The 20,612-nt window shown below is 42.1% G+C and overlaps 1 protein-coding gene across 6 annotated transcripts in view; it reads right to left on the reverse strand.

Annotated features, from left to right (window-relative positions):
* The window catches only part of sv (paired box protein shaven), a 248,830-nt gene that overhangs the window by 30,045 nt on the left and 198,173 nt on the right, over positions 1–20,612 (reverse strand). For all 6 annotated transcript variants that reach the window (XM_076522549.1, XM_076522547.1, XM_033476260.2 and 3 more), the window contains 2 exons: positions 17,376–17,541; positions 8,546–8,743 (listed from right to left, as the gene is read on the reverse strand). In XM_076522549.1, the coding sequence (XP_076378664.1) occupies positions 8,546–8,743; positions 17,376–17,541 (364 nt within the window). The remainder of the gene's footprint in view (positions 1–8,545; positions 8,744–17,375; positions 17,542–20,612) is intronic.

Consider the following 20,612-nt stretch of genomic DNA (forward strand, 5'->3'; position numbering starts at 1 on the left):
CAAAAGGGAATAGAGTATTATAGGCTGGCAGAGTAGGCGGCCATCCGGTTTCATTGCGGTTCTGTCTGTCCTCTGACGTTTCCACGGCAACCTGGATTGCGTATCTCGGCCGGCGTGGTTGTTCTCATCGTTGTCTTTTCCGTCATTGTTGTGGTTGTCGTCGTCCTGCTTGTCGAATCGACGTTCAACCCCTGAATGTCTTCCCCCTTTCTTTCTCTCTCCCGCTTTCTATCTCTTTTTCTCTCGTTATATCTCTATCTTTCTCCATTTCTCTCACACCCTCTCTCTTTTCTCTCTTGCCTCTTCTGATATCATCCCCTCCGTTTGCCGGCGAACAGGGATACGGAGGACCCGTAATTGTAACTTCATTTGAGGCTAATTTCGGCCGAGGGGTATGATGAAACGCGGTAATAATTGTGTTATCCAGACAAAGGACGGTTATGGATACGCGCCGCCGCCACTGCCACCGCCACCACCAGCACCGTCGCTCCCAACGCGGAGCATCATCACCGGATCCTCCGCCCAACCCCGAGGGTGCTCTCGGATAAGGTAGGAGGGGTCTATCTGCTCTCTCGCTCGCCCGTTCTGCAAATATGGCTGCTTTAACGAAACTTCACCGGCACGGTGCACCATATTGTTTCCCTCCAACCGCGTGTGCACCTTTTAACCACCACTGAAACATCGACACACTTTATTCTCCCTTGCCTCGCGGTGTCCTTTCCTCGACAACTTCATCGCGATAATCCTTCTGAAATGCACTACACGCGGAGTATTCGATGTTCTTATACCTATGCCGATACCTTGATTGTTTACGCAAGTATTATATAGTTTAGATAACGAATCAATAGCAGACTCACTTTTGACACTTTATTTATCGACAGTCGTTTATAGTCAAAAGAGCAACAGTTGAGAAATTTGGAAAAATTTGATCGAAGGAGACAACTTCATCCGTGATCCAACAAATTACTTGAATTAATACAATGTAACAAGTTCTTCGGAAATTATTATTTCTATGAAAATTATGGAACTTCTTTTTCATACAAGTCTAGGTATTTAACACTTTGACTGCGAAAAGCATGTATATACGCTCAACGAATTTTGATCGGTACACAACGTTAACTCTGTTATTAACCCTTTATGCTCAATTTGTGGTATTTAACCCCTTGACCTACAATGACGGGCATAGCCCGCGTACGATGATCGGGCCAGAAGTAAATATTACGGGCATAGCCCGCGTACGGCGAAATATCTTTTAATTTCGGTAGAGTCTACAGGAAACCAAGTGTCGTCAATTTTTCGTGTTGTATGTGGATTTTCTCGTATTTGATTTGCATACTGATTCGTTTCGGTCACAATATTGTTCCAAAATATATCATCAAATATTAGATTAAATGTATCAAATTCTCCTCTACTTCCTCCTAATTGACATAAGGCTGCCTCTCTTATGCCAGGAGTCATCGTATAGTCCCAGATTTTTGGACTATTTCTTCTTTCTTTTCAAAGCCAGGACTCTGGTAGTTGATCGTCATCGAATGTATCATCAATAATTATTCGCCTATACTTTCTTCGAAAATTACATATTTCGTCACTACTGTCACTTTCATTAGCAAAATTGATAGCACAATTCTCACTATCTTCATCACAAAATCTTTTCCTAGAGAACATCTTGTGGGGTTGCTTTTCTAGAATTTATGAACGTAAATTTCGACGTGCGAATGCGAACAAGAACAACTAGAAACTGATCACGATACGAAGAGATAATAGAAATACATCACGAGCCTTTTCTGTGCTATCTACAAACCGCGACCACTCTACCACGGGCGATGCTCGTCATGTTTACAATTGCCCGGATTGGCGTGTTACACAAGTCGTGCGAACGTCCCGAACGCTGCGCGAGCTTGTATACAATTTCGGCCCAACATCTTCGAATCTAAATCGTAGGTTAAGGGGTTAAGAAAAGTTTGATCTACCGTAACGTTTATATAATCTATAACATGAATATAATGTAAGTACAAGTAATACAATCGGAATGTCATCGTATTACAAATATAATATAAAGTCATCAAAATCATGTAAAGAGTAGATACGTCTGCTACATTATCTCGTTTCAGTCGTTACGTAAATGATTGAACTAAAATACCTGTGCTTTAAATATCAAGAAACATTTTCATGTATTCTTGTTCTCGACAAAGCTATTCTTACTTCCGCTATAGCTACAATCTAATTGCGAATTACATCCACGATCGCCGTGCGAATATCTCAAAACTCAGGATAACACCGAATCAATCGAAGCCGTGTCTAAACTAGTCACATCGAGACACGTCTACTCACACTGCTAGAAGAGCTATTTCTACCGGTACATCGTTACTCATAAACCGTCTCCACCGTGAAAAGAGAAAGGGGACGGAGAAGATGGTCCTCCTCATCCCTCGTAGGAGCGACGCAACGAATACCGATTCGTCAGACACCGTGTAGGAGAGGAAGACAGGGTTCCTCCCGCGGAGTCGATGGAATGGTAAATAAGGCAGTCGGTAGGCAGGCGTTATTTATGGGGATGTAATTTAATAACCGAAAGATGAACAGGGAGAGATAGCAGTGACGCCGAGCGGAAAGCCGAAAGTGGCATGAAAGTAGCAGCCATCCTATTGGCTGGGCCCCCTTCTGCCCCGTCTCTGCCGCGCTGGAGAACAGCCGGCCATATGGCTTCGCTGGTCTCGCGCTGCTCGGAGGTTCCGGGGGTGCGAAATGATATGGAAGTAATGGAGAGCGAACCAGACCCCGTTGCGCCTCTACGAGAGATTGACCCGCGCGATACCAGAAGAGGAAAGCGAGCGAACCGTCCGGGTTACTACTGTTCACCGGACAGAGCGATGACAGATTGATACAATTCCAGCGAGAGTCGCTGCGACAGATTTCCTGCCAACTGTTGTTGCTTCGCCGATCATTACGTCGAATTAAATCGACGGGGTGGACGCGACGCGTAGAGTCCACCGATCTCGGATAATAGAGGCCCGTATAGGGCTAATAAGGATCCGCGCGAAGGCGATGGGAGAGTAATCAGAAATCCGTCTTTCGGGGCCGATCGCGGCAGGGCTCACGAGCGAAACGACGCGACGCAGGAACTTGAGGGAGTCTTCCCTTAGTCTATCGACTTTGAAGCCGCAACAAGGGCCGAAGGCTAGGCACACGCGAGACCGTTACGTCGCGTCGGTGGCTGCGTCGAGGAAACGAGAAGAAGGAAGGAGGCTGTGAACCCGGCGTAAAGCCCTCGGGCGAACCTCGCTCCTTATCGATCTGCCCCTGAGACTTGTGCTCGACCAAGAAGGCAAGCACGACGAGGAGAAACCCGCCGGGAGGGAACGAGATCCACGGAGCAGAGAGTAGAGCGAACCCCGAGTTTGTGTACGTGTAAGATAGACCTCGACTGAGAGCCGGCTACTCGAGCGTGACTCCGCAGCCCAAGTCGAGCCTATCAATATTTCCTCCCGAAATCCGCCGCGGTACCATCGGCGATTCCTCTTTTCTTATTTTCCACTTCTTTGGCCTCGTTGGCCTCCATCTTAACGCTCCTGACGAATGGCTGGAATAGTTCCCATTCCCGTTCGGCTTTGCTAATTGACCAATCTTCTACAGGGCAACCACGATTTGTACATTTCGGAAATCATCCCTTGGCGACGGTAGAGTGCAGATTTAGTGAAAATGGCCTGAATCGTATCCTCGATCATTTTTTACTGCGCCAATGGCATATCAGTGTAATAACTAGACTGCAAACTCTATACATTTGTGATAAAAAAGTGAGAAGATGCATTTAAAACACTCGAGAGAACAAAAGATTTTAATAGAGGTTTCCTAAGGATCTATTATGATATTTTATGAGCCATTTAGAAACATTAATGGATAAGTTTTGAACTATACTGTCAATTTGTTCCCACTATTATGATATGACATTGTTATATTTAGATGAATTCCAAATTTCTTTTCTACAATTGTTGAAATTGTACAGATGCCTTTGTGAATAATGACTGGATATACCTATTGATTCTTAAAAATCGTACAATATGGCCATAAATACGGTCATGTTATTTTTAAAAGGCAGTGAAAACTATAGAATAATACGTACACGCGTTCGAGAAGTAGACAATGTTCCTCCTGAGTAAGAACATAGTACATAATATGTAACAATATGTAACAGAATAAGTTCAATAATTACAGCTCGCACCTATTTAAACAAAATTATACGTTGCTTAAAAGTACACGCAATCCTTTGGTTTTATTAAAATTGGTATCGTAGCAAAGGTTTGGACTCTGCATTCGAATAGCGATCCTAAAAGGCGTTATAAGAAAATGCCTTAGCATAATTAGAAAAAACTTTAGTTAATATTTACTTGATTTAATGAAACGCATACAAAGATTTAATGTTATTGGTCTTCGAATGGAAGTTATTCATTAATCCCCGAATGTCAAACTTCGATCATTTTGATCTAAAATTATAAATGCCCCATCCATAATAGATTCTAATTTTATAGCAGCCTGTTCGAATAATTTTGTATTTGTATTGGGATTAATACGAAGATATTAACGTTGGCTTCAAATAAATAGATCCAAGAATATGTGAAAGAAAGTTTATGCGCAAGATAGAATTCGATCTAAGCATTAAAGAGAGGATTAATCAGAAGTCCATTTAGAATTATACAACTGGTTAATTTGTCAGTTCAATCAATAGGTACGTCCCAATAAAATTTCCTGCATATGACGAAACTAGTTATAAAGACTTTATTTAAATTAAGCTGTTTTCGCTGTTAAAATCACGCTGATTTTCAACAGTTAGCGTTAGTTCGAAATACATAGCGATCTCCGCAGGGTTAAGTGTAGTTTCAGGTACAGATTGCCGAGCGAATGAACCGCGACATGAATTTGACGCGTTCGTGTCCATTAGAGAACGGGAAAAAGCGAATGGAAGGGTTGCCTGGCCGACGATGCCCGAAAGCAGAAATAAGCCCCGGCCAGTTAGCGTCCAATCTTATCCCCGTTCTCCGGTTGTTTTTCCGCCATCCTCGATCCCGTCTCATCCTCAGGATATATAACTGTTATTTTTCGCGAAAGCCACTCCATTATTTCGCCCTCCTCGCCGGTCTTTTTTACCGGCACCGTTTCCTTTCTCCGCCGGCTTCTGTCTCTGGCTCGCGGACGGTCCCATTTCGGAGTGCCCCGGCGAAGCGAGACAATACATTATATTATCCGTATCATTATTTCTCCGCACGAAAGCCAGCCCGAACCTAGAAAAACCGAGACACGCTCATAATGGGAGAAATCCCGGCGTGGCCGCTGATATTCCCGGTTCCTGCCGCCGCCGCCGCAAGAGAGAAATCTTGCCCGATATCTCGACGTCGTTTCGCGTCAACCAGCCCGTCTCTTATGGACCAGAGACTTCAAATTGTCTTATTTTCACTCGCTTCTTCGCGAAACCCTCTGCGTTTCACGATTCGCTCGCAACCCGCCGCACCGGGCAGTTACCAGTGAGAGCACGAAAAAAAGGATACGTCTCGAGCGATTATGAAGATTTTGAACGGTGATTTGTTCGAGGATCGTAACCGTGTTATCGATCGACCGGGTCTCGCGATCAATCGGCGTGAACAATCACTTAAGGGGTGAGAGCACGTTTCCCGTGGAGCGCATTTCAGGCGGCGGAGCATCAGCCTTCTCTTCTATCCATTGCTCGCCGACCGGAAATACATTTACGTGCACACAGACGAGCCCAGAGAGGTTGCGGGCACGGTGTACGTGAGTGGGTGCAGCTAGGTTGGTTAGGTGAGCATGTAGATAGCGAGGTGGGTAGGTAAGTATCCGCGGGGTAAGTTTTTCCAGGCGATCTGTTCTCCGGATTCAGATCAATACCCGCCATCTGGGCCTTCGGTCGGGGGATACGGGCAAGGAGGAAAAGGAGAAGGTGGATGGAGAGAACGAGAGAAGACTGGCCTGGGGAAAGCGTGAGAGAATGAGAGAGAGAGAGAGAGAGAAAGAGAGAGACTGTTCGAAGGTGGAGGAGTCACTCGAGCAACAAGCCACCGCCGCACCCTCTACTGCAATCCTAGACACATCGAAAACCTCGGCCAGAAAGCAATTCCTGTAGCTACATACGCCCACGTTTCACGCTACCGTGGCTATGACGACACTGTTCGCGTCTTCGTCTATTCAGAACGCTCGAAATATGTGCTCGATGAATGCTTAAGTGGCCCCTAGTTTACGTTATGGTTATAATGCAATTTTTGGGAAGTTTTCGAAAGAATGGTATCGGGTGTTGTGATTCCAAATTTGGCACGCCTGTGAAATAACATTCTCAGCTCAAATTATTCTAAGTAATAATGATGACTTTCTTCGAAGTTACAGTAGTTAGATGGTTTGAGGAAATGTTATTGATGGTGAACGTGATCGTTGAGGCTGAACCGGGAAACAAGAAAACGCACGAAAATCAGGTCGGTCCGTTTTACAACTACCACAATCACGACTCAAACGTACGGACATGACGTGCGACAAATCTATAAACAAGGATCCTTCATTAATAAATTACAGCGTTAACAATACGGGTCCGTAAGACACGACTTCGCTGACAATTCCCCACTACTGCGATTAAGACGATTTCGGACACATCTATAAACCAATCGGAACATTCGTTAACCGTCGTTCAACTTCGTACATGACCAATCACCGCAAAACTTTTACTTGAAAAAAAGCGCAGAAACATTTTACACTGCAGATGTTTCGTCAACGAAGAATTCTTCTGTTCTCATAACTCTATTCCAATGGCCATTATTAATGTAGAAGATTATGAGTTGACACCTATCATTGTCACCTAATGATCGATGTATTCAAACAAAGATCCACAGGCAAACAATTATGAATTATTTCAGTTGTAAAACTGAAAGCTGATCACGCATGAACCTATGAACCTCTACAGACAAATCGGAAGAATCGCGGCTTCAATTAAGATGCAGCCAGGTGCCTTAAATCGTCGCGTGTAACACTTCCGGTCGTCGTGCTTGGGCCAAACTAATTTGCGTGCGTTTCCATTAACGCCCGTGGCCGACGGAAATCACGTTAGTGGATTTCACTTGCAGGCCAATTCGATCCGCATTACGCTCGATTACATTATCAGGCCTGCGGCCTGTAGGGAGGCTGAGATGGAGCGTTTGGGGAGGACCGGCGAAGTAGGTGCGTACAAGGGAACGTCGGATAAAATGGGAGATAAGGTCTTAAGTAGCGACTGATTAAATCTCGGGACATATGTGTGTCGATCAATGGTTCTCTGCTCTCTCTGTCCGCCTCTCTCTCTCTCTCTCTCTCTCTCTCTCTCTCTCTTTCTCCATCGGCTTCTCTCTGTCCCTCGTTCCTATCCTTTCGAATGCTCTTTCTCTCATCCCGTTGGCTTTTCTGTCGTTCGAAAGAGGGGTTGATCCACTCGTTCAGTTTGTGCGGTGCTGATACGCTGTAATGCCGTCTCATGGGATCGTGCTCCCTGTTTCGTAGAGCATCCCTTTACCGTGGATACTTGTGTTCTAGTCCTGTACTACCCCTCCCCCGCCGGCTCGATCTACCGGGCGACGTAAAAACACTTGAATTAATCGGCCCATTCCCGGAGGAACCTGCGAAAGGTCAATAGGATCGGGGTGTCGAGAGCCGGGTGTGCACTTATCTAGATGCAAACGCAGGGGTGCCGTCGCGTCTCGCGCCCCTCGGAGCCGGTGTTAGATAACTAATCGGTCCCATTGGCAATTGGTTGCAGCATATGCCGCGAGCACTTAATTTCTTCGGCGGTCCTCGACGATAGATCTCGCTGCTCGATTTCGCCGATCAGTGAAACGCGAACAGGCAATGATTGATCGGAATGACTACTTCCAGCATGACGAAGTTGGCTAGTCGAGCTCGTTTCAGACTTCGTGCGAGGACTTTCAATTGAATTTAATACGTAGAAACGTTTTTTAATTCATAATAAGGGAAATTCGATTTGCGAATGTTTCACTTTTACAGCGAATACACTGGTCGATGACTTCAAATTGCTACGTGAAATACTTGAAATGGAGTTACTTCAGGTTGATGTTATTAGGTAACACTCAGTATATTCTACATTGAAAGAAGCAAATGGTAATAATTTTAGAAAAACTATACACTAACATTTACATAATATCACTTTTAATTATTCGAACGTTGTTTTCTCGTTACTTGCACGATTAAACTCACGTTTGTCTTAAGGATAACGCATTAATTTGACAATATATAATATATTCTTTCTTTAAAATCCAACCAATTCCTCTATTTTACATTTTTTTGTTACATAACAATGTTCGCCAATCGTAATAATATTAGAACTGTACAACGTTCTGCTTTGGGCAAATGCAATGGACCAAGAAAATTGACCTATACTGTACAATATGAAACCAAGTAAGTTTTTGTAAGAAGACCTCGAACACTAAATTACTTTCAGGATGTCACATGAGTTGTTCCTTTTGAGACTGGAGTTGTATGTGTTCAACGTAATGGTTTGACTTACCGATTAATGGAGGAAACGGATGGCACGTTGTCTTGTGAACAAATGCCTTCGGCGAGCAGCCTGTCCCGAATCTCCCAAGCAAACATTGTCGGATTGTCCCTCTTGTAGTTCGCGATCGCCTCAACGACCGGTGGTGTTGCTACTTTCGGTTTGGAACCACCTATGACGCCAGCCTTGAAGCTGCCGGTTTCATAATACCTGCGGACAGGAAAGATCAAACTGATAGATCGTTGAAAAGATTCTGTCGCGATTAGGATCATGGAACTGGAGTTCCGCGGCTACGTTGCTGTCATCATTTATCACAACTTCATCTTCTTGCCACATTATCTAGCTAATTTTCGACACCTTAGCTTCTCTATGTTACAAATAATTCGATAATTTTTTCGTGAACACAGTCCAATCCCCTGGCTTATTTCGTCTTTTTATGAATTAATGTAATAAATTCCGACTTCTGTTTAAATTGGAAGTTGTCAGTCTATTTTAATTATGCATACATTTTCATATTAATTAGTAGTGATACCTAGCGGTAATTTTCAGTCGTACAAATATTCTGCTGCAATTTATGCTAAGGTCTAACGCATCTATAGCCAATTGCAAATCAAACAGTAAATCGGATGTTCACGATTCAGTGAGCGAGATCGATTTTGTGCTTTCCTCTAATGATGTCGATTATGATCGCTTTCTGTTTGTGCCATTCCCTGCCTACTAATTATACCTCCTTTTTGTCGATCAACCTGTCAAATTGACGATCCGTAACGAGAAATCTACTTTTACTTCATCAACCACTTGTCACACGAAATAACAGACTCCACTTGTTGGAACAATTTCTTTTACAGCAAGCTCGATGAGATTCGATACATTTCATATAAGTTTTGAATGTGTTAAAAAGAATTTCATATCTTTATCGCTTACAACTGATTATCGGAAATTAGGAATTTGTCACGTTTTACAATCAGTTATTGTGTAACACAGTCATGTTCCAATATATTGATTGAAATCATTTTTATTGAGCACAAGATGTGAAAAATTTAAGATTTGAAGAATATGTTACTAAAATGAGTATGCAAAATATCGAACAGTAGAACAATGAATATTGATACATTCTTTTCAACATATCGAATTTGTTAACGAAAGAACGATATTTTTGTTTCATTATTTTCATGGTCCGAGTATTAAAAAGTATTAAAATGCTTCATCGCGCTGTTGAAATCTTCTTAATATTTGTTTAAAGTAGGTATCAACAATTTACAATTTCCGATCGAATCAGGGAATCGCTTTCTATTATTTTCTCGCTACAAACATGACCAGATTTATTCAGATTCTGCGAAATTCTAATCAGAGATATGCCCAAAGAAACTCTTAGCCATTGTTTGAACGGATCCCTTAGTTCTACCACGACGAGATATTCCAACTGGGAACTGAGTTGACAATGTTGATCGACGAGCCGAAGGATCTAGCATTCCAGAGAACGATGGACGCGGCTTCACGGGTGTCGATCAAACGCGTGGACGTATCCGAAGGCCGGTGGCCACCTAAGTAAGATCAAACTCAAAGGAACGATACCCCCGATCCGTTTCGCTGGATCGTTTTGGGCAAGTGATTTAAAATCCGCTAGCAAAGCGGTCACGGCGTTGAGCGCGTACAAAATTGGCGAGATATCCAGAGCCGACGCCGGCGGCGGCGGCGGTGGCGGCGGACCCACATCCATCAAGGCGGCCCACAAGCGCGCCATTATTGCGGGCTTTCTACCGTAATTGAATTTAAGCACGAGCGAAGATATTATTTAACTAATTAGGTACAAAGGGTGCGTTCACGGCGGGCCAATCGCGATTGGCCATCGCGCGCATAGCACATAACCTGGCCTGGTGGGAGGCTGCCAGAGACGCCACACGTTCGTAGAGAGGCGGTAAGCGGGAGATGGAGAGAGAGAGAGAGAGAGAGAGAGAGAGAGAGAGAGAGAGAGAGAGAGAGAGGAAGAGCGAATGGTAGGGGGAGCGACAGCGGGGAGGCAGAGGCCGTTTGTTTTAAAACAGCCGGTCGTTGACGCGCCGCTGGACGGCGATTCGTTATTCCGACGTTGGCCGCCCACCGCGGGAAAAACGATCGCCCTCGTCTCTCTTACGCCCGTTCCCTTTGATTCCGTTCGACCGATTCACCAACATTCGCACAAGGAACGGTAGATCTCCTTTCGATATCATGTTTTGGTGCGAGTCGCGACCGAGCCCGGAAGCTGGCGTCTGAGAACGATACGCGGGAATCGTATTTCCTCTTGGTTGTATAACTACGACACTCGGTCCAGTCGATGTTTTCCGTCGATCAACATTAAGATTTATTGTTGGACAACACGTAAGAAACTAGGCAATCACGTATACTTAATACCTTGCACTATAACAAAGAGCGAGACTCGTGACGAAGATTTCATATTTATCTGCTAAACATGAATGTTATTAATTTCTTCTAAATTGAAGCAACATTTAATTCGTCGGCTAGCAAACTGTGGGTATGAAAGTAAACTTAGACACACGAATGGTAAAAATTGTATCGTTCTACTAGAGAAATTATTGAAGACGAAAATGTGTTATCACAGAATTGTATCTCAAGAAGTGTATCTCATTGATAAACTGATTTTTATGTAAGGTAAGCAGTTCCTACTTGAACTGCTACGAACTAGTCGTAATCAGTTTTTGGTGCACTTTCTTTTCTTCATTATTTGGAACATTCGTTAGTGATATAACAACAACAGTGTTAAATTTTTCAAGCAATAATCCAGTTAACAAGATCTAAACAGAAACTACGGATTTAGAACTTATTTAAACAATTTTCAGTTGTAAAGACCCCATAGTATTTGCAGAACTATTCATTGTTGTCATCCATGGATATTATATATGGAATTATTTTACTTTAACAAACGATAGAACTACAATAAAACTGATTAATTTGTATTGCCCCGTAGAACTAACAAGGCCGTATTCATTGAAACTGGTCACGATATTTGGTTTAATAGCCGTCCGAAATATTAAATCATTTTTACCGTAAAAGAATCTTCATGAATTTATAAACTGTGAAACAAAAAATTTAAAACCAGTCATTTTAACCGACGACTCAATTTCAGTGCTGAAATCCTCGATGCAATTTCGGGGCCACGGAAATATCTTTCGTAAATCGTCTGAAAACTGTACAGTCAGTTGTGTGTTAACAGAACACGTCATTAAATCATGTTACGACCCGCGAACAATATCACCCCGTGCAACGGTTAGAAAGAAAAAAAAACCGATTGAACCTGCCGCTAAAAGCAGAAGGGTTTCCTTAAACAGGCGTCGCTCGTGTCACCCCGCTCGAAATTATACGATTATATCTGCCGTAAAACCCTATTCCCGGTGCACATGTCAATGCTCACCCGTTGATATTCGGCCCTCATTGTTCCGCCCCCATGCTCCACCATGAAATGGCCATTAAGCCGTGCGATTTTTAAAATTTACCCAGCGCGGCGCTTGCCATCGTTCGCCCTCGGTGCGTTAATCTCGATTTTAAACGGGGTCGGCTAAAACAGAAATCGGCTCGTCAATGGCAAGTGGAATCCGCGCGAATCGTGTTATCCATAATATGGTTTCTGTTTATCATTTTTATTAGACGTAATAATCGTTGTTCATTTTCTGTTCACGAATTATAGTTTAGATTTTCATGAAAAATTGATTTTGATGTAGATGTTAGAGAGAGAGAGAGAGAGAGAGAGAGAGAGAGAGAGAGAGAGAGCTTCAAAATTCGATTTCCGATCAATTGTATCTAACATGCGTTTGTAAATGTTCTCTTTGAAAATACAACAGAGTTAAGATTAAACGCGATCAATAGACTATGAACGTGTGTAATATTTTTCTAAACGAGTGCAGAAATGATAAAACTTGATAATTTCGACAAATTACAGATATATTCACATTATGTTGAATTCTATTATAATTTTCTATTTGTACGATTACGTGCAAATTTGTTTAAATGTACAAACATTCATGATTCGCGTACAACTATAAAAAGTGTGAACTTAAATTTCTTAATTTTAGGTATAATATACAATACATTTCACTCGATAGTAGCTAAGAAAGAATTCAAATAGAGGAAACATTTGCCAAATCCTGTTCCGCTAAATTTGTTAACACACAAAAATACTTTCAATGGATGCACAAACACTGTACATTTAATACTGCATTAAAACCAACAATAAAAAACACAAGTGATATTCAAGATAATCAAATGCCGAAAGATTTAACTAATATAAACCTCAAACATTTACGCAAACATTTTTAAGTCTATTCTTTAAAGACTCGAGACCAAGGACGAAAGACAGAATCCATACGCGCAGAGATTCTGCGTGGAACAGAGGCTCGCACAAAGGGCTATTCTCTGACGTTTCCCCTAAACTCCTCTCAAAAAGGGCACTTTCCTCGGCCTCCGGCGAACGACCGAAAAAGGTTTTTCGTCCAAACGGGACGGTGCGGCGCAGCATGGCGTTCGAAGGGTCGCGGGAAGTTTTCAGCACCGTCTTTCACAAGTTTACGAACTCACTGGAATCGGTCGCATCCGTTGCGTTTAAGAGACCGCGTGTCGGAATCGTTGCAATTCCGCGAAGACGCCGACGCGCTCCGTCGCGACGTGTCAGCGACGCGTGACTGCGTAAAGCAGCGGGTCGGCGTTAACAGCGTCTCGTCGTGGAGGACTCGCACCGTTTTCGACACAGTTTTGCTTTTTCGGGCTGTAAAACTTAACGGTTGTAAAGCTCGAATAGGACAATGTACTCGTTTGTAGCGTTGTCTCGACGATCGAAGCAGTCATCGACTCGGACTACAGAATACGCGGAACTTTCGTCTGTTTAACGCTAACCGCATCGAGCGCTAAAAGTGACTTGTTGATGCGTTGCCTTATAAAAATTACAAGATTGGATTTACATGGATTTTTCGCAATTTTTATATCACTATGTGTCCGAATGAAGAAATTTATTGAATGATTTTCGATGAAAGTGTTTTCACAATTTCAATAATCGTGGAATCAAAATTGTCAAAACGGTAATTTGATATGGTTAATGTTAACCGCTTGTTGTACGATGTTCGTATGGTTTCAGGACAAAGAAACTTTGCAACGTGTAATACATACATAAATTATTTGTTTCCAAAATAATTTGGAACTATGTGTTTTAATGTTAATACTTTGTATGCCTTTATATACCTTATTTGCTGTGTTAATACTTTATTTAAACTAGAAAAAGTATCGTGACAAACTTGAGAATAAATGAAATAATGTGTAGGCAAATTTTAAACATTTTAGAATAAGAATACAATATATGAGAAACGGGCAATATTACTATGGGATACAATCAATAAAATATTTTTCTTTTCTTTGCCTTACAAAGTTCCGATTTCGACCGACATTTTAGCCAGATATGAGAGAAATACTAGGATCACGTAGAAAAAGAATCAGTCGCTCTATTCAGGTTAGTTGAATTTATTCATGCCGATGTTTTTGAATAAGCTATTAGGAAATCGATTGTGAAACTGTACGACCGCGTTTCTTTTTCCTTCGATTTGCACCTCAGTTGGCCGTGCCAATCGCGGAATATCGCGGTTCAGATTATCGATCTGACGCGGCGATAAATCCATTCGGAAATAAATGCGGCAGACATTAATATAACTGTTAATTTCTGTTCATAACACATTGCTGTTAATATCGTGTCGCGATAAATCGCTAGACCGTTGAATTTGAGTAAAACCCTTAAAGCTTCGCGTTTAATTACAGCCATGTGGCAATTTCCCTTTAAACAGAGTTGTTCGTAGATTACAATTTTCGAAACAAAATATCATGGAAATTCGAACTTCAAGTACATACGACAGGATCGAGTCTGGAACGTATAATGGCAACCAAGTCTTTAATTTTCCAAATCACTGTCTTCAAATTTTCCATCTCAATGATACTATTTACAATTACCGCTTTGTTTAATCAAACTAATATTTTAGAAGAAGGCGAACTATATTAAAAATATTATTTAATATCTTACAATACGAACAGAAGGGAGAGAATAACTACGTCAGGACTCAGATTATGACACTGTAAAGTAACTCGTGAGCACCTGCTCAAGAAAATACTGACAACCAAACATCTCCCATTTTGATGCAGGAAATACCAAAACAATAGAATGAAATATAAATTAAACGCCCCACTGGACTTAACTTCGCAAGAACAAATTAAAAACATCCAAGACTTTTTTAAGGGCCAACAAATTACTTAATGAAATACGACAACGACCTAAAGAGTAGCTAATAAGCACCAAGGAAAAAAGAAGAATATTTCATTCAACTCTGATCGAAATCGTTTCGATGCATACGTCCGATAGCTATTGATTTCAATGCTGTATTTCAAGGGTTCTCGCAAAACACACGAGTCGAAATCGTGATCTCACGTTGGACGCGAGGCGGGAAGATAATGGAGCCGGGTCTATTATAGTACATCGGGACCGTACGTGAAAGAGCGTAGTATATGACAATGATATTCGAGCGGCGGGGACGTATGACATTCGGGCCATCAAAACGGCACGAGGCCACCCGTTATGTAACGCGGGGCGGAGGGTGGAAAAAACATGGAAACCGCATATCGTCGCACCCGCTGGCACCCCCTGCCGGGGGAGGAAGAAGGGTGGTTCCTTCCTTCCGGCGTCGCAGTTTCGTCCCCGGGATTCGTTCGCCTCGTGGTCCTAACAGCGTCTTTAATTAAATCACTCCGGGGCCAGGAATAGTCGCCTTTTTTGCACCGAGGACCGGGCTCCTCTCTTTCTGTTTTTCCTCCGCCGTTGCTTTCTTTTCTTCTCTTCTCTTCTTTTCTTGCGACGCTGATCCGACCGGCCTCGACCACTTCGCCGCGCGGAAATTACGGTGTCACGTTTGGCAAGCCGAGCTTGATCTTCCAGTAAATCATTCGCGCTTCCGCGTCACGGATTTTCGTTTCGAATCGGTGATTTAGGTACCCGCCGGGTAGAATCTTTCTTCTTCCACGAATTTAGGGTGGTCGCGGATTGAACGAGGTCGACGTGGCACTGAACTTGGGAACTTCAAACTTGTGCTCGTGTAGAAGAACTATAAATGATCTTCACGTTCGGATCGAAACTTTTCATTGTTCGGTGTTTTCGCAAGATTGACTGTAGTCGTTCGTAGAGATCTGTATACCGATATATTATGTTTAGTAAATGCATTTTTACAAGTGCTCGGTATATTTTCTAACGCTCAAGGCATAAACACTGGAAATTATTTTTTCCGTACCTGGAGGATATGTTTTTGTCTAATTGTTATTATGTTAGGATTTTTATTTTGTAATATCGTCTGCATATGTTGATACAAGACAGAAATGATAGACGCGTTTCTAAGGCAGAAATCTCATTTTTGAAGATGTTTTAAATGTTTAAATATTTATGAACCATGGTGTAATGTAATAAAAAGATAGCTCTATATTCGAACGACTTAGTCGAACCAATAAGGAGCTTATAAAAAATGAAATACCGTTTCAAATCTGCTATATAATCACAGTCGACTAATATTCTGTTACTAAACTACTGTTACTAAACTAAACAGTAACTGTGTTACTAAACTTTTATACTAAATATAAAGCCTACACCTCCCATACTGTTCCAATAAATATAATTGAAATATCGAAGCTGTCTTTTATTTATGCTAAAGTAAAATAAAAATATTAAAAAGATTTAAGAAGAGATTGCATTTCTTTATAATCATTACTACAATGAAAACCGTATTTCAAAACATGGATGTTTTAACGATATAATGAATTGTATAGAGCTTAGACCATATTAGCTGAGAAACATTACATGGAACTTGGACTACTAGACACGGCACATGTATAGTGCGTGTATAGAAAAGTAAAGAGATGAGTGAAGCAAAGATGACTCACTGAAGATAGTTCATTGTGAGCGGAATAGAAAGATGATCATTCAAAATGGCTGGCATGGCATCCGGCTTCAAATTCAAATCTTAGATGCTATCTACTCATATTCACTAAAGACCATCGTGTTGCGTAAACGTAATTTTGAACATTTTTGAAAATAACGGCGCGTGCGTGTTGTTTCAAAGACTGCAAAGAGAATCAAAGTAGTAGTGGGAATACATCTTTCCCACATACGCCCCATGCACATTTCATATTTAATCCATTGTATTTGTTTTCCGAAAATTAAACATTTTCGCATATTCATCAATGTCGAATACTAAAACGTCGTGCGTCACACTCTTTCGAAATGGCAGATATATCATACCAGCACAGCTTATACATCGAGTTCACTGTGACGCCACGTAGATGATTCGTCTTTGCTTCAGGCAAACTATCTGCAGCCGTGTCCACAGATATCTACGGTCTAAGAGTCTGAACTACTACAAAAAACCACATTCCTTTTAATAAAATATCACACAAAATTGTCGCAGCAAGTAGAAAGCATATCTGTCGGGAGATCTTCAAGAAATTGCAACTAAACATTCGTTGCCAATAAGAACAATTTCGCTTTCTCCTGTAGAACACCATGGCATGAATCCGATATCGGAATCAGCATCGGAAGTCGGTCTTCCAGATGATCCTAATCCCGACCATCAACGAATCAATCCTTGGGAACCGGCGACGGGGTAACCTCCGCGGAAAGCGAACAAATCAATCGAGGAAATCGTTCGAGCGCCAAACGAGGAAAAAAGAAGAGGCAAGGCTGCTGCCGTCGGACCACGAGACACCACCGAGCGAGCTGCGGTTGTAACGGATACGGTGGAGACCTGGATGGCGCCGGAACGGTGTCGGTACTCACCTCGACAGTATCTTGGATACACAGCCGTGAGATACCCTGAGTTGTCTGGAAATGTCGCACGGTCGGACGCCACTGTGCGCTAGCTCGACGATCCTTTGCCTGACTACATCCGGTAGGGGCCTTCCGTTCACGAAGACGCCGCCGAGCTGGTTAACTCCACCGTGGCCTGGAAAATGGAAATCGATAGTGCATTAGCCGAGAGGCGAACCTTTCTGCAGACGACGGGGACCGAGCCCTGCAACCGAGCGACGATCTTCCGCCGTGAAATCGGGATTCGGTCGCGTGGATCCCGGACCCCGCGACTTGCACACAATTTTCGCGAAACAACTCCGGACGATTAAATGTACGAGCTCTCTTTCGGAAATTTCTTGATACAGTGCAACCCCGATTATTCGGGGCGACACGAATGTACGATTATAGAGCTGTTATTTCGTTACAGTGCCACAATGTATCTTTCTTAATTTTTACAGAAAATCGTTTGGCGATGTTGCAACTTCGGTTGCCTCGATCGGGCGATCTCTAATTACTCAATCCTTTGTAAACAAGGTTTTTTAAAATATTATAAATAGTTTTAGCAACAAATTGAATTATATGGAACTTAAATGCTGGAAGAAAAAAGAATATGTTCGAATAGTTTCAGATATATGTTTTCAACTTTAAAGGCTAGGTATGTGATGCATGTAGTCAATGCGGCGACGTTCGTTCTTCGATGTTTTTTTGCTAGAAAGTATTCGTCAAGTTAATTACGGTTATCGGGGTTCTAAGGACGAATTTGTAGGAAATTTCGTACGTTGTTGTCAAATGGATGCAATGATAAAATACTTCATACAATGTAGAGATTTAGTAAATTCATTTAGTGAAAATAAAGGATGAAACTTCGCGCGGTTAGATACACAAGCGTCTTCATTTTTTATAAATTATAAAATGATCTACAAGATACACGGCTTTTAAAAATGTTTCGTTATCAAACCGCGAACCGTTACATATTTATGGTATAAGACAAGTGCAAAATCGAAGAGAATAACAAATCTTTGAAATCGTGTTTCTTGCTAAAAGAAATTAACAAACCCGTACGAAGCCGCGGTTTTTCACTGGGAAATCGTAATTTACCAACGATAGTCATAGATAACACTAACAATAGTGTTATATTATAATCGTTAATTACACCGAATAAGTGCATAGGTAATAATAGAAGCGATGTGTTCCGCATCTTTCAATATCACCCTATTATTGCCTTAATTTCTCCAGCAGTTGCGGACCACTCGCAGCTTTATTTTCGCGCATTAAAGCCGCCTAACTCGATAAGTTCGATCTAATATCGTAATGGAGGGTTCTGGACCACGACATATGTCCTCGTGTACGTGCCAGTGCGCCGATGATTCGATGATCGACGCTGTTTCTAACCCCTAACAAAAACGTGGTACGGGGCCACCAGATTCTTCACCCTCGCGTCTGTTTCCTTTTGCCTAGTCAATCAACACCTTCGAACCGGATCGTCCTAATGCAGATCGGAGTGGCCGAGATGCTAGAGCCAGAGGAATAAGAAGTTGCCGATAATAGTGCTCGATTCAGTATGGTTTAGTAACGCAGTCGAGTATGACCGATTGGATGGATATCTCGTTTGTGTCTGGCGATTGGCGAGCCATTCTACTAGATAATGAAATCGTTTATGACTGCAACATACATCGGGATCACTTAATTGGTTTTCCTGCGAGGCATCATAGTTTTGCAAGTCTTTCCTGCGACTTATAATAGGAAGATTAATAAAGCGATAGCAACACGTTGCGTTACAAGTTTGCGTAAATTGTCGTATTTCTGGACAAGATTTGATAGAATCTAAAATAACTTGTCTTCCTTTCTTAAACAGTGGTTAAGCTATACGAGAAACATGAGTGGTATCGTTACTTTTTATGTGTCCGCGTTTGTTTAAAATGCTGCGAAGTCAGATTTATATAAGTCAATAATACAGCAAACATCTTTCCCTTTTAAGATAATTCATTAAAAAATCGGTTTAAATTCATCGATGCTTCTGCATGCTTGCCAAACGCAAAGTTTATGTCCGAAATGTGCAAAATCCGAAAATCAAACCGTATTGTATACATCGAATCCACGACGCGATCGTACAGAAGTCAATTGTAGTATCTAAAATATGTAAAAAAAAAATGGGCGATAATCCGAGAAGAATCGTTTAACGAGGACATATTGTGAAATGGATTGTATTTCGGTGGACAATGGCAGGAAAAGGAAGATTAGATGAAAATCACGATTCGCTCTAGACTCGCCACGCGAAACTTGCTGGGAGAGGAACGGCTCGACAATTCGTAGCACTAGTAGCTCTGGATTCGGAATCGGGGGTGGTCCAACCTGGATTCAGAGCTCTCGTACAGTTGTGGTCAGCATGCGTGACGGCGTGTGTGCGAGCAAGCTAGTCATGGTGCTTTTGCCGTGGCAGGGCCTCCATGATTCCAGCGAGTATCCCCCTGACTACCGGCCGCGCCACGGGGATGCGACCATAAACGCGAGACCGAATTGATTTGCGACCGGAAAGCGAGTATCGTTTCTAGTAATGATCGCGGATCCCTCATTGTCTTGCCGGGACCGACGGAGATCGCAATGCGATACGCAGCCATGTCGGAAGAAAAAAAGTCAGATCGGCGTTCACGCGTCACAGCGCAGCCGGCCATCGACAATGAGACTTCTGATCGGAATGGCCGGATCATTGCGTTAATTAGCCGCGATTGTTTCGATCGACGGGCCCGGGACATCATGAGAATCGTACGCCCGATCAAACTTGCTCGAAACCATTCTTATTTCGTGGTAGAAATTCGGTGTTCGAGCGAAAGTGCATCATTTCTTGCGGTGATTATCAGTCTGAAGATCTTAATGCATTTACGGAGAGAGAGAGAATGCGCGTATTTAAGATGCGAGAAAATGTGTGTTAAACATTTACGTCGATTTTACTGTATTTTTACTTGAAGCAATTTACCCGAGACATTTTTTTTGCATTCAAATTTTTACAAAATAAGATGTGAAAAGATGCACTCAATCTTTAAGATGTGTATAAAGATTAGAAATGAAAATATTTATTATTTATTTGTAGGATCGACAAAGTAACGTCATGGTCATGACACATCGCATTTGAATCAAATTCAAGCAAATAAATGTATGTAAATTAATAACTTATTAATAATTATTTTGTAGATAGTTTTAGTTTCCTTCTTATGAACGTAGCAAAAA

This window comes from Megalopta genalis, chromosome 6, assembly GCF_051020955.1.
Source record: "Megalopta genalis isolate 19385.01 chromosome 6, iyMegGena1_principal, whole genome shotgun sequence".
Lineage (NCBI taxonomy): Eukaryota > Metazoa > Arthropoda > Insecta > Hymenoptera > Halictidae > Megalopta > Megalopta genalis.